The sequence below is a fragment of the Berghia stephanieae genome, chromosome 2 (assembly GCF_034508935.2).
Source record: "Berghia stephanieae isolate SIO BIC M18660-M18661 chromosome 2, UCSD_Bste_1.3, whole genome shotgun sequence".
Lineage (NCBI taxonomy): Eukaryota > Metazoa > Mollusca > Gastropoda > Nudibranchia > Aeolidiidae > Berghia > Berghia stephanieae.
The window spans coordinates 45,330,676-45,349,076 of NC_088361.1; the positions used below are offsets into that span (position 1 = coordinate 45,330,676).

The following is an 18,401-nucleotide window of genomic DNA, read 5'->3' on the forward strand; positions in this document are numbered from 1 at the left end:
CATTGTCACACTGCCCTCTGTTTGGGCTGGATGTTAAATGAACCTGTTTCACTGTATAATTTCTGAAAAGTCTAGAATTGATTGTTTGTATATAAAACGGTTACAAATCCTAAACCTTGAACGGATATATCCATATATATATATATATATATATATAGAGAGAGAGAGAGAGAGAGAGAGAGAGAGAGAGAGAAAGAGAGATTTTGTTTCCTTCATTGGAGATATTTTTGATTTTATGGTTGTTGCGTCTATGGCAAGAATGGAGAACAGGAGGACTAATTTGCCGTAATGGCCATAAACTTGTCCTTCAAATACAAAGAGATTGAAATGACCCTCATCTTGTCAAAAACTCTCAAACCTGGGACCTGCAGAGTCCCCGAGGTCCCAGTCCCAGGTTTGAGAGTTTTTGACGAGATGAGGGACATTTTAATTTTAATCGATCTGTATTTGAAGGATGAGTTTTCTGGCCAACATTTTAAATCCATGTTTTTTTCAGAGGACGGCGTTGTTGTGATTGTTTTAAATATTGGATGTAGAAATTTGTTAGCTGCTAATGAATTGAAAATGTGGAAAATATTTATCATGTCCTAATGTTTATTGCAGAAAATTAAAATTGGAGGGGTGGGGGATGAATTTTTTTTTTAATTTTTACATTTTAAAAATGTTTGTTTTGTTTAACATGATTTTCAACTAAGTTCATAAAAATATGTTCTGAAATGATATGTCTGTGTCATTTTATTGTTGATAAAATGTGAATCGATATTATTGTCATGCTACTATGTATGTCATGGCCATTTCTCAGTGATAGATCTTTGTGTTGAATTAAAGATAATATCAGCAGGAGAAAGAAAACGTCTTTTGGATTGTTGAATTTCAGTATCGTTGGTGGGGTCATGGAGTCATCTGACCTCCTACAGTGGGCGGGGAGGTCACTCTGGCTCCGTTTTCTCTATCCCCCTATATCTATTATTATTACTTTCCATGTTGCTTTGTCTTTGTCCAGGATTGAGATTGCTCTGTCTTTCATAATCCTGGCAAGGATCCTTAGCGGAGAGAGAAGCAGGCAAATATGTAATTCAATTTTAATTTTATTGAGTGAGAGATGATAATTTTTCCCCAGTATATCTCGTATCTATTACAGGCCTCGAAGTGGGCCGGGAAAACCGGGAAAAGCCGGGAACTTTATTTTGAAATTTCCCGACCGGGAAAATCGGTGAAAATTGTCTGGGGCCGGAAAAAAGCCGTGAGAAAAATTTAGGTGAACAACAACCCAACATGTATTCTTCCGCGTAATCATTACCCAACCTGCGAACGATCGGCTTAGAGCATGGCAGCAGCCTCTTATGGTTTCCTCACACTACTAGGCCCTATGATATGACGATCGACCCAATCAGCAAAGTCCGGTCCGCATTCGTAGAGTACACAGACTAACTATTACCATGTTTCCTGTGCATGACGTAATTATAGTGGTTTAGAGTCATCGCTGAAACACTGGAAGACGGCAATGGGATAGTTGCGTCAGTTGTTGAATAAATTATCCAGGCACGGTTGATAAGTAAAAAAAACCAAATTATGTTGTAGTTACATTTGAAACAAACAAAGTATATCACTGATCTCGTCTCATTGAGATATAAAGAATGATATAAAAATCAAGAAAATCGGCCGATAAATAAAAAGTTGCTAAAAAAATCGAAAATAAACAAAAGCAATTTTTGAAATCGAATTTATTCGTAAAACAGTTGGTTTTAAACCGATTTTTCTGAAACAAGGACCAATGTTCATCTTTTTTCAAGCCGATTTCAACAATGTGACTTTCAAATTCCTCAGAATTACATTTTTTACTTTTAGATTTTAGCTTTTAGGCCTACTCAAAAAGGTGTTATATTCCTTGCCACTTGCACAACAATAGCGTAATACATCGACGGCGAGAAGCGTCTTTGTTTCGACCAGCCGGTTCGGTTAGATAGCCTGTGATTGGTCGAAGACTTAAAGACGCTTGATTCACTCAGTCGACTCATCATTGTCGACAAGACAAGAGTGCTAGAAACACACATCCCTCCCCTCATCTTAGTAGTGTGTGTGTGTGTGTGTGTGTTTTTTTTTGTTTTTTTTTTTTTTTTTGTGTGTTTTTGACTTGGTCATGAATGCGATTGTTAGCTAAGCTAAGAAAGACGGTCGACGTCCTTGGGCTACTTTAATTAATTTTCGTGACTTGTTATTCAATTATTTGGAGATGGCAGATTAAGGTTGTTTACTCATTGTAATTTGTACTAAGTTTGTTTTGTCTGTCTCTAGATTAACTAGCTTTATTTCATTCATGTGCAATTCAATAAGTAGGCCACAAGTCTTTGGACGCTACTTTCTCTCTCATAGTAATATTCAAATGTCTTTTTCTCTCTATTGATTTCTCTTCTCTTTGTCTCTTTTCTCCCCATTTCTCTCTCTCTCTCTCTCTCTCTCTCTCTCTCTCTCTCTCTCTCTCTCTCTCTCTCTCTCTCTCTCTCTCTCTCTCTCTCTCTCTCTCTCTCTCTATCTGTCTCTCCCTTTTTTAAAATATTTTTTTTTGCATGTTGTAGGAGGCCTAGACTTTACAGGAATACGTCCCAAGTATTAATAGCCAGAGTCAATATATTTCTTTCTCTCAGTCTCAGCCACTCTCTTTTTCACTCACATCTCTCTCTCTCTCTCTCTCTCTCTCTCTCTCTCTCTCTCTCTCTCTCTCTCTCTCTCTCTCTCTCTCTCTCTCTCTCTCTCTCTCTCTCTCTCTCTCTTTTTTTTCCCCCACGGATGGTGTAGGCTTAGATACTGGATGGCTTGTTATAGTAATATGTACTACGAGTCAATAATTTCCCCCTCTTTTCTGATTCTCTCTCTCTCTCTCTCTCTCTCTCTCTCTCTCTCTCTATATATATATATATATATATATATATATATATATATATATATATATATATATATATATATATATATATATATATATATATATATATATATATATATATATAATATATATAGGTAGTGGTAACTGGTCTAGAATTGATGAATATGCTTGAAAATTACTACCTTAAAATTTTCCCTAGAGCCTTGAAAAAACCGGGAAAAAGCAGGGAAAAATATTTTCCTGAATCACTTCTAGGCCTGCTATTATTATTATAATTTATACTTTTGAATACTGGGTGAGGTTCCCGACCTCCCATAGTGGGCAGGGAGGTGGTACAAACTGTCTTCTATCCCCCTGTATCTGTTTTCCAACATGTCTTGGAATGAGATTACTTGGTTTTGTCCTTGGCTGAGGGAAACAGTTGAATGCATTAGTGTATTCTCACACAGCCTTCGTGAAATTATTTTTTCACTTTCCAAACCTGTCGTGATCCCAATGGTAGCCAATTTTAACTGAGCCACTGAGCGATAAATTTCACTGTTTCGTCTAAGCCAAAATTGACCACATTTACCTGGAGGACAATAAAACCATGAAAAAGAATAATTTGACCGTTTCTAGTTTCTTCACTGATTGGGTACCTAATTATAAGGAACAATGGTAAGTAGCCTAATTAATTCCCTCGCAAATTAGTTTTCTGCCATTGTTTTGCTCAAGCGAGCTTGCTGTTTACTATTACTATTACTATTCATTTCAATTTCGATTCTTTGGATTTTTCCGCTACGAATTACGAAGAGTTTCAGTCAATTTTTATAGAGCTCATTTACAGGTCTAATGCTGGGTGGGGATCCTGACCTCCCATAGTGGGCAGGGAGGTACATACTGTGTCTTCTATCCCCCCATACCCGTTTCCCAATTGTTTCCTGTCATTGTCTTGGAATGGGATTACTCCTGATCCTTGCCGGAGCTCCTTGGCTGGGAGGGAAACAGTCGAATGTATAGTTATAGTTTTGGGAGATGATATTTTTTCCCTTGTAAATCATCTCTCTGTTATTTATGCATTGTATTATGTTGAGTTTACATATTATATTATATGATTGGTAAACATTTGAGTGTATTCCTCTTGGTTGGGATCTGTGCTTGTGTCTGGATGAGACTTTTAGGTGATCTCAAACTAAGTACATTGGTGGTCTGCTCTTGGAATCTACATCTGATCCCTATTTGTTCCCAGTTCCCCTATGTCTTACTTTTTCTTGGGTGCTTTAACTTTAATTGTAATTCTATAACTTTTTACTATCCCATTTTCTTCCTTTTTACTGGCGCTGATATAACCTAAATGTGTTGCAAGCGCCGTAAAACCCTTAAAAACAAAACAAAAAACAAAAACAGGTCTAATGCATAGTTATAGATAATATTTTTTGTCTTGTATATCATCTCTGTGTCATTGATGCACTGTGTTATTTTGTTTACATATTTTATAAGATTTGTAAACATTTGAGTGTATCCCTCTTAGTTGGGACCTGTGCTCGTGTCTGGATAAGACTTTTAGGTGATCTCAAACTAAGTAACTCTGATAGTGATAGTGTTCTTGGAATCTACACCCGTTTCCTATTTGAACTAATTCCCCTTTACTTTGTCTTGTCTTACCTTTTCTAGAACTTTTTACTACCCCATTTTCTTCCTTTTTACTGGCGCTGATATGACCTTAATATGTTGCAAGCGCTGTAAGACCCTTTAAAAAAAATACAAAAACATAGTTTTTAATATTGAGTACTTTGTAAGCATCTGAGTGTTTCCTCGATGTCATAGTGGGATCATCCCATATAGGGCAGGTAGGTCACTTACTGTGTCTTCTATCTCCCTATATCTGTTTTCCACCGTTCTTTTTGTCTTTGTCTTGGAATAAGATTACCTGGTTTGGCCTTTCCCTTGTCAGAGTCCTTGGCTGAGAGGGAAACAGTCAAATGTAGACTTATACGAGGGTGGGATGGAAAGTTTTGCAATTTTCCTTTAACTTATACAGTGCACCACAGAAATCTCGAACAAGTTGGAACCAGGCCATGGGTGAAAGTTAACGGGGATCAATTTGCCTGAAAGACAGACCGGTGAGCCGGTTTGCCTGAAAAAGATGCTAATTTAATTTTTTGTTGCGATCTACGACTCGCAGGTTGAGTGCCAACCTTCCCAGAGTGAAAAGTACATTTAATCCTATGACCCTAAATGTGTTTTTGTTTAAGCAATAATAAAAAAGTATTTAGTCTGCATGATTGAAAACAAAATTCATATATATTATAAGCTAACACCAAACCCAAAGCAAAATGATCTTCATCATTTAAACACTCATTCGAAGCAATCTCTAGTGATTACAGTATTACCTGGTTTATGGAGACACCAAGATAAGGCATCACATTCTGTGTCTTCTATCTAACTGTTTTCCAACATGCTTTCTGTTTTTGTCTTGGAATGAGATTACTTGGTTTTTTCCTGACCCTGGCCGGAGTCCTAGCTGGGAGGGAAACAGTCAAATGCATAGTTATTGTTTTGGGAGATGATATTTTTTTCCTTGTAAATCATCTCTCGGTTATGTATTGTTATGTTATTTTCAATGTATAATGTAATGCAAGCATTTGAGTGTATTCCTCTTTGTTGGATTTTGTGCTTGTGTCCGGGGGTACATACTGTGTCTTCTATCTAACTGTTTTCCAACATGCTTTCTGTTTTTGTCTTGGAATGAGATTACTTGGTTTTTTCCTGACCCTGGCCGGAGTCCTAGCTGGGAGGGAAACAGTCAAATGCATAGTTATTGTTTTGGGAGATGATATTTTTTTCCTTGTAAATCATCTCTCGGTTATGTATTGTTATGTTATTTTCAATGATAATGTAATGCAAGCATTTGAGTGTATTCCTCTTTGTTGGATTTTGTGCTTGTGTCCGGATGAGACTTATAGGTGATCTCAAACTAAGTACATTGGTGTTATGGTCTTGGAATCTACATCTGATCCCTATTTGTTCCCAGTTCCCCTATGTCTTACTTTTTCGTGGGTGCTTTAATTGTAATTCTATAACTTTTTACTATCCCATTTTCTTCCTTTTTACTGGCGCCGATTTAATGTGTTGCAAGCGCCGTAAAACTCTTAATAACTACATAAAACAAACTATTTCATATTTGTTGGGTATTTTACAAAGAATGTGTGTGTGTGGGGGGGGGGGGGGGGGATGTAAACGTGAGGTGATTAGTTGAGGTCCCTTTATAATGAGGTGTAACTTTAAGTACTTGTTTCATTCAATAACAGGTGGAATCATGTTCCCCTTGACGTGTACTATAGGACAGCCAGCACGCGACATCTTTAACCTATGAATCCAGTACCCAATCCCTTCCACACCTCACTAATCTTTCTCATGCCTCTATTCCCCACCCCTAATCACTTCTTTGATTTTAAGGGGCGGTTTGGGTCTAATTATTAGGAAAACCTGATTCTTCTTAGGATTACGCATAAAAGAGTGAGGATGGATGACCTTTATTGACTACCAGCATATGTTTAGACTAGAAAATATGATGCCATCACTCTGAAACAAGAAGATCATTTACATAAGTATGTATTCAGTCCTCTGGAACTGGAAGAGTGCTTTTACACATCTGATGAGATGGGAACTAGTTTTTTGACATCACACTTTTGTTTCCTTTTGGTTGTGTCCATAGGAAAGCTGATAATTGTTCTGATTTAGTAGTAGTCATATGGAGGTTTGTGTCTTCTAAAGATCCCAAGTTTTGTTGCCAATTACAAGAAAAAAAAATGGCACTTTGATTGACTTTTTGGTTTAGCCATTTCAGGTCAAATCACCAGAAAACCAAAGTAAACAAAAACCTTCAGGAACCCAGGAGGAAAAGACTCGACAAATCCTTTTATTGACATCAATATATTTATTTATAAAGTAAAATTACATACCACATACACACTCGTATACACCTCCCACAGACACACGCACACACTTACATAACCTCCCTCGCACACACACACACACACTTCCATTCTACATCCGACAAACATCATGAAAAGGCTCTTTAGTCCGAAAGTCTCTCCATGTCGGTGGTATGTTGTTTTGCAAGTGTTTGCCGCATTTATGACAAGGTGCAGAGAATAAGGAAGAAAACCCTTGGAACCAAAGCTGAAAGACAAACATTTACATATGAACTGATCTGATGGACCAAGACTAAAAATTAAACATTGAATTCACTTTTTATGATAAAAATAATAACAGGGTTGCCAACTTAGGAGGCAAAAATTGACTGAACTTGTTAGAAAACACATTGACTGACCTTTTCTGAGAGCTGATCTCAGAAAAAAAAAAATTATGTACTTACTTTTTTACATTTAGCGGTGATTGGAAAATTTACTAAGGGTTTATAACGTACAAGGGGGTCCCGATAACTCAGTTGGTAGAGCAATCGCTTCACACGAGAAGGGACCAAGATCGATACCGGGTGTAGCCGAGATATTTTCTGACCCCCCTGTCAACCCAGCAGTGAATGGGTAGCTGAGAGCTGAGAGTTAGATTTGGCGTGAAAAGTATGAAGTGATAGATGCGTCATATCCAAAGGATAGCAAGCAATTGTTATTGTCCGTTTTACTCTATAAAAATCAGGATAAACCCGGCTCCATGGGCCCAATTTATCTGGACTATTTTTTTTTATTTTAAAAAAACTAACATACAGAATTCTGTACATATACGGTAAATTGTCAACCTAGTATAATAACAGACCAATATAGTGTACGATATCATCAGCCATGAGGCACTTGGTGCTTTAGATCAACACAAAATAATTTTCAAGATCTACGAGTAGGCTTTTTAGGAACTTACTTCTTCCAACATCATAAACACCCTCACCCATTTCACTTAATTAGACAGACAATCATCTTCCATTGTCTCGACTGCGATTTACATCCATCATCCCTTTGTTTATTACACAGCTGATCCATCACGTGATCAGGTCACATGATTACCATGCATTGACTAATATTAGCCTGCTTGGTAATAACAATTTAAATAATAATCACCATAATAGTGATAATAATAACAATATAATAATTATTTTTTTCAAATAAAATTAATTAATTAATTAATAATAATAATAAACTATCAATACTACTACTACTTTTAATACTAATAATAATAAACTATTAATAACAATAATAGACCATAACCTGCTGACAGCCATCCAGTGTCTACTCAGAGAATTTATATATCGGAGAAATGGATTGAGTGCAATTAAAAAATCATCAGTATTTAGGTAATTATTTGTCATGTGTACTGTAAATTCACCTAGACAACATGGAGATGGGAACCACTGAGTTCGGAAAATTGTTTTTTTGTTGTTTTGTTTGTTTGATCTTTCCTCTAGTGTTAACCCGTTAACTGTCGTGGTTTGGAAAAACTTGTATTTAAAAATTTGGTCAGAAAACCTATCCTTCATTTATTGATCAATTTAAATGAGACTTCTCTTGGCATTAATTCTCAAACCTGGGACTTCGGTGAAGTCTTGATTAAAGTCCTAGGTTTGAGAGATTTTGAGAAAAGATGAGGGACATTTAACTCTTTCATCGCTGAGGCTATATTCGCATTTCCGTCACAGAATGGCTGACACCTGATTGAGGCAGCATGAGAATGACAAGCTAAGACAAATTCGGCACAAAATCTCATTTAAAATACCCCTCTTGGGCCAATTAAATGTTCTGATGAAAGAAATGATACTATTGGTTCAATTTATAGTTCTTTTGTAGAAAGTAGGATTGGATTATACTATTGTTTTTGCCTTTCAAGACTGGCCGCATTGTGCGGCCACTGGCCAGTAGAACAGATTCTGCTCTGGCCGCACAGTGCGGCCAGTGGCGCTGAAAGAGTTAAATAGATTGATATTTGAAGGACGGGCTTCATGGCCATATTTTTAAATACGAGTTTTTCCACAATATGGCAGTTAACAGGTTAAATAGAAATGCTGGGTTTGTATAAAGTCACATGATATGAAATCATCCCTTACCACAAAGGATTTGATGGCAATCTCAGGCATAGCAGGGGCATAGTAATGTAAGGAGGCAGCTTCTGCATGGTCTGTGATCTGTTTGGTTTTTTAAAATCAATATATCGAAATAAATAGCCAGAAACCATTTCCGAAGTCACCATCAGATGGTCAGAAAAAAATAGTGTGAGAAGAAAAAAAAAAAAAGAGATATAAGGAAACATGTGGTCTTGTGGCTTGACACTCGCTTTTGGATCGGAAGGCACTGGGTTCAAGCCTCGCTCAGCGCATAGTTGAGCCCTTGGAAAAGGCTATTTACTCACATTCTCTCACCAACTCAGGTGTAAAACGAGCTGCTGGCCGTTAACAGAAAAAAAAATAATTGTAATATCGCCAAACAAGCGTCATGTTAAGTGTTGCTGTTACTCTAGGGACTCCTTGTAAAGGGGTTTGAGCATGTTTAGTGGATATTGTGCTATACAAAAGCTCAAGTTTAAAGTTTAGGAAATGATACCATACATCATAAATACACTTCACTATCTGTAACAAAGTTGAGTAAGATTGAGCTTGGTCAGAGAGTGGATCGATGGTGTAATTTTACAAGAATGGAACCCCCTTGTATTGTTTGTTTTGAAATCTGGTAAAAATTGCAATCACTAGAATAATGGGCTATGATTGTCTTTCAAACTATACCAGCTAGCAGTTACGTGGTCATCTAGAATGAATGAATAAAAACATTAAACTTAATGTGACTTGGAAAAGATTTTTAAATTGATTAACAGTTAAAACTCGGTTTTGATGAAACCATTATACAATAAAGTTTAAGTGTAAATTAGTGACAGTAATACATACTTTTTGGAACACTTGATATCTTGAGGAAGACCAAATATCAATCTGAAATGCCAATTGTTGGAGTTGGAGTTGAGATTTTAAACAATAGGCTACTTCTCATTGTTAATTGACCAAATTGTTATTTCTAAACGCTTTGACATTGTTATTCATTTTGACCAACAAATCAATTACTTCAAAGGCCTTATCTAAAGTGTGTCAAAATTATTTCAGTAACGTTGACAAAAAAAACAACAACACAATATGACGTGTTTAGTTGAAATCTAAGGAAAAATCTAGCTTTTATCAGTTTGAGTCCAATAATAACAGATGATCCAAACATACACACAGTCTGTCACCAAAAAAATCACAAGAATGACTTCTCAAAGTATCAAAGGAAGTGTGAACAAAATACCATGACATACTTTATACACATCAACGATCACTTCGTCATATTCGAATAAGTCATGATATTGATATTAGATTTAAGATAATGAAAACCTTTGTCAAAGCTTTTTGACGATCATTCAAGGAATTCTAACAATGGTAGAATATAAATCTAATATTAATTTTGTTGTCTCCTTTAAAAAAAATTCTTTTCATTCTTTTTTGTATAATGTACACTTATGTATGAAAAAAATATTCTTTTAAGACAAAAGTTTTACTTTAAAAATTTATTGTCTTTATAGTTTGAATAGGCTTGGATTTTATTTCTTTTTAACCCATATTCTTCCCTTTTACCTTTACTGGCACTAACATGATCTTTAAATTAAAATATAAAATTGGATTTAGTCGTGAATGAAACAAATATTGTAACAAGATTTTAAGTTGATAGAACACAGTCAAACCTTGAATGAATCAAGATCCAAAAGTCTTCACTGGCCATCGAGCTTTGAATGAATCAAGACCAAAAGTCTTACCTGCCCATCATCTGTTCTGAATGTCTCATCATAGCCTTTCACTTTGACCCATTCAATCATTAACCCTCGCAACACGATAATGGCTCTCAGTGTCCGCCCTAGCTCAATCTGTACATTATAGAAAACAAGATAGGTACCATACAGTTACAAAGATATAAACAAAAATCTCTCTACTCTCTCAACCATCCACCCCCCCCCCCCCCCCCCCCATCCCTTCCTGTTGGAAAAATATTCATTAACTATTTTTTGTTAATTTAAAACCATGTCAACTTAATTTTAATCAGCTGTGCATCATCCATCAATTTTTAGTTTACATTTTATCTCATTGTATTTCTACCCCCCAACCTTCTCCCTCTTTCCCTTGCACACACACACACACACACACCTAGCTCTTTCTTTGTCTCTCCCCTCCCCCTGCTTCCCCTTGTAATTTGACGTCATAATTTAAATGGTATATGATACAGGGCTTTTTTTTCTTCTTTTGTCTCTCGACTTTATCTGCATGTTTAGTGTGTGACCTGAGGAAAGCGAAAGGCCCAAATGTTGTTTGCTTGTTTTGTCCCCTTTTATCTGAGTCTCACATTCACTTCCTTTATTTCTTTCTCAAAGAAATTGGAAATAACTTGGAAACATTTCAATGACTGAATATTCCATTCCACCAAAACCATCATGGGAATCAAGCATTGACGATGGCAAAGTTATTTACTATTAATTACAAAAGATGAGAGATAAAATGTTTACCTGTATGACGCCACAACTTCCAAACGGCCGTGCGATGGATATGGACATGTCTGGATAATCTCGCTTTAAAGTCTCCACAAACTGATCCACATTTCTGAGAGAAACAGAAAGAATAAGACACTATCAGTAGTAGTAGTAGTAGTAGTAGTGCGGTCTTGTGGTATGACACTCGCTTTTGATTCGGAAGGTCCTGGATTCGAGCCTCGCTCTGCGCATAGTGGAGTCCTTGGAAAAGGCTCTTTATTCACATTCTCTCACCACATTCAGGTGTTAAATGAGTACCTGGCTGTTAACAGCATTGTAATATCACCCAACAGGTATAATGCCTCGTCCTACAGGTTACTGTTGGTTTAGGGACCCTTTGTAAAGCGCTTTGAGCATGTTTAGTGGATATTGTGCTATATAAAAGTAAAAGCTCAATATTTTTTTTAAAACAATATCATAATGTACACCTTGGGATTTTGAGATATAAGGGGGTTGATAGCTCACTTGGTAGAGCACTCGCTTAACATGCAAGGAGAGTGAGATCAATCACGGGTGTGGTTGAGATTTTTTCTGATCCCTTGTCCACCCAGCAGTGATTGGGTAGCTGAGTCTGTTAGATCTGGTGGAAAGTACTCTTGAGATAGACTAGCATCCTATCCAAGAGAGGCAAGCAATTGCTATTGTCCGTTTCAATCTATAGAAACTGGAAAAAACTCCAGCTCCAAGAGCCGAATGGCTCAAAAGAATGTTATGACATTAATGATCAGAATAATAAAGGATAGTACACCCATTCCTTTATAATAAAAAGCACTCGATGCAGTACAGTTGTCATTAGTGTGAACCACAAAAGTAAAACAACAAATACAATTGGACAAGGTGGGATTTCAGACACAATGGTATTATTAACCAGAAGATTTTTGACCAACAAAAAGATGGCATTTGTAACACACCTTCACACGTGCTCGGACAAGCATGGTTGGTTGTTTATAAACAATAACGTAAACGTGCGAAAGAAATCGACATCTCTCTGATCATTGTTATTGTTTTTATATTTATACTGCCAAATAGGCGACTAGTTATCAACAATTTTCTCGATCATATTTTAAGTTTACACATAGTTTTCTGTGTTGGTTTTATTGATCAAGCAGTAGAACTGTGGGTATTTTACTTAGACCTAGACATATACAATCGATAGTAAATCCTGTGCAGTTTGCTATGTTTACCAATCCCTGCCATTGTTTACATTATGGCGACATGGTTATCTAAGTACAAAGACAGCTGATCACACACAGACACACAAATTTTCCATTTCGACATGTAACAACTTACGAAGGCGATGCAAGACTGGCCAGAAGTAAATTTGCTCTTGGTTTTTTGCCTGATGTATATCTTGGGGACTGTGTTCTTTTCAGCGAATTCTGTGACAAGATGGTGACTGCGTGTTGTGCATGCTCATGCATCTGAAAAATGATCATTTAAAAAGATTTTTTAGGGATAAGGTAGAAGTGGGTAACTTCCAAGGCAATTAAATTTGATGCAACTCTCCACCTCTGGAAACAAAGCCCAATAAAAATATCCTTTCACCCCTTTGTTTTTGTTTGTTCTCAGTGGTTTTACGGCGCTTGCAAAACATTTAGGTCATATCAGTACAAGTGCAAAGAAAGAAAATGGAATGTCAACTAAATATAGAGTTGCAATTAAAATACCCAAGAAAAGGTAAGATAAAGGGGAATTGGTTCAAATAGGGAATAGATGCAGATTCCAAGAGCACACCATCAATGTACTTAGTTTCAGATAACTTAAAAGTCTCATCCAGACACCAGCACAGGATCCCTCTGTAGTATTGAATTGAGTGCATCAGTGTAAACAGCAGGTCTGTCATTGTCTGTTTTTTATTCTGTGTGACAGTTGGGGTTGGGGGTCCCTATAGCTCAGTTGGGTGCAGTCGAGATTTTTTTCTGGCCACCTGTCCACCCAACAGTGATTGGGTAGCTGGGTCTGTTAGATCTGATGGAAAATACTTGGCGATAAAATAGCATCCTAGCAATTGCTATTGTCCATTTCACACTTTATAAACCGGGATAAACTCCAGCTCCATGGGCCTAATGGCTCTGAAGGACCATGACACCTTTTTTTAAAATGACAGTTGCATTTTATCACAGAGATGAGAGATCAGGATTAATAGTATGCTATATGGTAAGTAATCTTTTCAATGTCAAAGTGAAAAGGTATACTACTTACTTTATTGGTAAACTTATAGGCTTGTAAAAGCTGAGAATGGAGTGATGCATTTTTGTCCACGGGATCCAAACTGAGATTGTCAATATTAGAGAAAGACTGAACTGGCCCAATGCTGGTTCCAGTCTTTTCCAGATCACTGAAATAAAGACAACAACAACAAAAAACAACTAATAATAGGAATTGAATGGTCTTGCATGGAAACACTCAGGTTTCCATCTGAAAACAGTAAAAACCAACAACAATCACATTGCATGTAATGCACCACGTGATTTAGGTCAAATCTTGTGCATAGTGCGGCTATATGGTCTGGTTTCAGATCAGAAGGTCCTGGGTTCGAGCCTCGCTCGGCGCATAGTTGAGTCCTTGAAAAAGGCTCTTTACTCACATTTTCTCATCGTACTCAGGTGTAAAATGAGTACCTGGCTGTTAACAGCATTGTCTCTGTCAAATAAAAAAATTGTACTATTACCTAACAGGCATCATGTCTCATCCTATATCTTAGGTTTGCAGTTGGTCAGGGACCCCTTGTAAAGCACTTTTGAGCACGTTTAGTGGATATTGAGCTATATAGATTAACTATAAGAGGTAACATTGATCTCTTAACAAAGATAGATCTCATCTAAACCATGGTTGGTTTTTAATCACAGATTGCAAGAAATGAGAATTGTTTTCCCTTGACTTGAAATGCCAGTAGCACCAGATATTTTTGATGAATTGCTAAACAGTTTGGCATCGTTAGTTATGAAAACAAATATTTTGAGACAAATTTGACACACTTTATCAAAATAAGAAACCCCACCCCTTTCCATTTCAGAAGGCAATAAACAATAAGGTCAAATCCATTAATGCCCAGGAATGCTTCGCCTTACAAAACATTTATGTGGTTGTGGTACACACTGGAACTGATTGGACCTTGTACACGTGCTACATCCAAATTAAAAGGAAAAACTGATCAGCTGAATGCGTATTGTGCACTGTGCTGCTGCCCAACAATACAGTGTCAGTGATTCAAAAGTCAAATTTGGACACATAGAGCTATTTCTGGCACTCGAGTCGACGATACAGATTCTAGAGCCAAAAATTCCTGGGGAAATTTCAGGTGCCAATATTCCGGCTTGAATATTTAGCAGGTAACCATCACCTACTCAGCATTTATGAATAATACTCAGAACGAATAATAAAAATAATGAAAATGAAAAGAGGTACTTTAAGTAAAAAATTAAAATTGGATTGAGCTTAATGCAACCTATATTCAATATGAAGCACTTTCAACACGATTCTAATGGTATACCAACATTTTGGAAATCAAATGAGAAGAAGAAAAGTTATATTAAATAAAAGGCTGAAAAATGTACTCCTATAATTTGCCTTTGTTATTTACTGACAAACTTTATGACTTGAAATTGTTGCATTTAAGATGTTTCAAAACTGGCCTAAAATGGCAGCTGACATTTCACCTAGGATTTTTCTGGAATGCAGGATAAAACTCTGCCCTGAATTTAATTTCATTAAAAAGTTAAGATGTTTAAAATCTTAAGTTACAGCAATTTTAATTTACAAATTTCTTATTTTTTAATTATCCAAAGCTAAATTATAGATACCATATTTTATCCACGACCAAAAGAGATACTAAATTGGCATTGATTTATTAAACATAAACAACACCTGATGAAGGGCAATTCTTCCTGAAGAAAAAAAGACAAAATCATTAAGATCCATCCATAAACAAAAATTCTACGGATTTTTTTCTGAGACCCATCACTCAAAAATCATAAAATTCGGGTCACAGCCACATGGCCATTTGACATCAGCTCACTGCTGGAGTGCCAAATTCAAATAAATGGACGTTTACTACCAAAGTGTCCCCAAAGTCAAAGTAGATACTTAATGACAATGAAAATGAGGGGAAAAATCTCAAGTCCACTTTGATAAAATTTTCAAACAAAATATCTTGACTTGACTCAGTCAGGGGACTTGAAATTTAAAAACAAAATTTGATACCTTATTTGTTTCTCTACGACCTACGGTTCCAGATTTATTTATATTTTTCTACTTAAATTTTTTGTCAATTTTACAGAGAGAATCTGTGATCTCACCGCTGCCTCAAAACCAGCATCTCGCGGCGATCGGGAAATTTTGAGTCTTGCAGTCAACATGGCCCACTCATTGTTTTCAGTAACTTTGTTTCAATTAAAAAAATAAATGGCAAGTGTTAGATATCATTTTAAAGGTCAGAAAATAAGCTTTATTTTCATATTAATCATTTTAATGTAGGGAAAGTATGGAAAAAATTAAGGATAAATGAAACTGGAAAAAAAATATGAGGTTTTTGTCCTAAAAGGTGGGGTTGGTGGCAGGAAAAATAAAATAATGAGCGAGTGTATCAATTTTGATGAAATTTGGCAGAGATATTCTTCAATTAATTGTCTATCGATGTATGAAGTATAATTAAAATGTATCCATAATATTCAAAGTTCTTATAATTCAAAAATTTATAAATTTTTATTACAATAAGCTTTCTGAGAAATACAATCAGGAATTAAGAATGAAATGCACCGTTAGAAAGCCTGTTTTGTGACCTTTAAATTAAAAAGATACCAAAATTAGTTACATAGGTTCACAAATAACGCCATGGTGACCAACACAGTAAAGGGTCAAAAATAAAGTTCCAAAAAACGAGTTTCACCTTACAGTGAGCCTATCGGCGGCCACTGGACTGGAGTTATCAAAGTCAACAAAGATCAAATTTTCCTCTGACAAGGAACGCCGGGTCTGTTGTTTTGATAAGTTGTATTTAGAAGAAAAAAAATGCAAGACAATAATAGAAAACTGCATTACCTAAAGTCGTCACTGATACTTTCTAGAGACTTTTTCAACGTCCTTAGAATTGCTTTGTGTTTGTCGCTTTGCTCTTCTGATTTTTCTCCCGATGTCTGCTCACTGTCGCTTTTGGTTTTGATCCCATCAGCTTCTACATATTCACTTATTCCATCTGATAAATCTTTAAATACCTGTCCCACCCCTGAGCGTAATCTTTGAATTAACTTAATTGACTTCTGAATGTTATCGAGTTGTAGAGCGTCTTGGCTCATTTTGATTGGAAGAATAATATTCCCTTTTCTATGTCGTGAGGCTCAGATTATTTTTGTTTGGATTTTCTCGCCACTGAAACTGAAGCACGGTTGACTTGCCAGCTCGTGTTAATAAAGAAACGCCAAAATACGAGTTATCAAAATGGCAGAAAATCGTTACCTTATTTATTCTGCTAAAATTAAAGTATAACTTTTAATTAGTCAAAATATAAAATCTGTAAGATTACTTTCAATATTTTTAATTAGAAATAATTTAATGACTGAGAAGAATGATATAAGATACCAAATAAAGCACTGTAAACCTCTAAATTTGCTTTAAAAGTGCCTGTCTGACAATAATAAGCAAGAGACTGTCTTCCGCAAACTTCCGCCGTATTGGGGCTGCCAGATGGCCACATTCGTACATAATTTGGCAAAAAAAAATAAGACAAACAGAGAATCGTATTTCCATTATTACTTTTAAACTTTAATGATTTTTTTTTTTTTTGTTTATTGAAAAACACTTTCCTAGTTTATTTGATGTTTTGTTTATCATGACCGATGAGTTTTTCAAGGAGTATTAGTAGTGTTTGGATCAAGTGAGGTTCAATTTGGTCATTTTTTAAAGTCGAAATTTGTCACCATAAACTCTGGCCAACTGGCATTGGGCATCCGAACCGTCGTGATACCAAATATAATTTTAGTGAAAGAAAATCACAGACAAGTACAAAAACAACTAGTACTAGTACGAGTACACAACTGTTACTGTCTTTTGCAAGTCTGATAGACCAACGTTTTATCATTATGGGTTCATTGTTGTAATGGAAATATTCTCAAACCATTACAGCAACGTTAATTCAAGCCCATAATTGCGTTCGATTATCAGACCTGCAAATATGTATACGTGACATACGGTCAAATGTACGCTGTTCGGTTATTTATTTATTTTTAATTATGAATAAATATAATTTTGTAAAGGTATTATTATTAGCAACCGACAGTTGGATGAGAAATCAAACTTTCACAAACGAAGTTGAAATTTGCACTTATCGAATTGTAACGAAACCAACAACGACAAAATAAATAAATAGAAATCTAGAAAATAAATCCATTAGATAGTAGTGCATTGGCAGATGTTGAATTTACTAGATAAAGACAATGTGAAAAATAAAATAAACTATCTCAATCAGAACAAATCGCCCGGTCCTGATATGTTTCACCCACGCTTACTGCATTCATTATCAGACGAACTCTCTGAACCATTAGCTTATCAAAAATCACATGATTCTGTTGGAAAGAAGCTCAAGTGACACCGCTATTCAAGAAAGGAGGTAAGACCGATCCAGGAAACTACCGTCCTGTTAGTCTCACTTCTATTGTATTCGATCAAAGTAACGGAAAGTATTGTCAGTCCCATTCGACTCGGGTGTGAATCTGTACCTGGCTATAAACAGTGGCGTGTATTATATGAGTGTTAGTACAAAATGGACGCCTGACAGACACTGGGAGCCTATACTACTGTATGAAATAGAAATAGGGTTCCACATGACCTGCTGGGGGAAACCGTTTTAAGGCCAGTTGTCTCTATTCGAAAACTCGAAACCACTAGCCGGAACCCCGGTGTCAGCAAGCAATTTTTTAATTTTTTATTATTTTTTTTTGAAACACGATGGATCGATGCAATGGACTTATCTCTTCCAGTGCGTGATTTGTTTACAAAT

The 18,401-nt window shown here is 36.1% G+C and overlaps 1 protein-coding gene across 1 annotated transcript; it reads right to left on the reverse strand.

The window, feature by feature from the left end:
- Positions 1 to 6,762: 6,762 nt before the first annotated feature.
- On the reverse strand, positions 6,763 to 16,802 carry LOC144964974 (mediator of RNA polymerase II transcription subunit 27-like). Its single transcript, XM_078899789.1, has 8 exons — positions 16,448 to 16,802; positions 13,610 to 13,745; positions 12,698 to 12,828; positions 11,384 to 11,477; positions 10,643 to 10,750; positions 9,747 to 9,788; positions 8,916 to 8,993; positions 6,763 to 7,045 (listed from the first exon to the last, which is right to left on the reverse strand). Exons 1-8 carry the CDS (start codon positions 16,699 to 16,701, stop codon positions 6,911 to 6,913), a joined length of 978 nt encoding a protein of 325 aa, XP_078755915.1. The 5' UTR covers positions 16,702 to 16,802; the 3' UTR covers positions 6,763 to 6,910.
- Between the last annotated feature and the right edge of the window lie 1,599 nt (positions 16,803 to 18,401).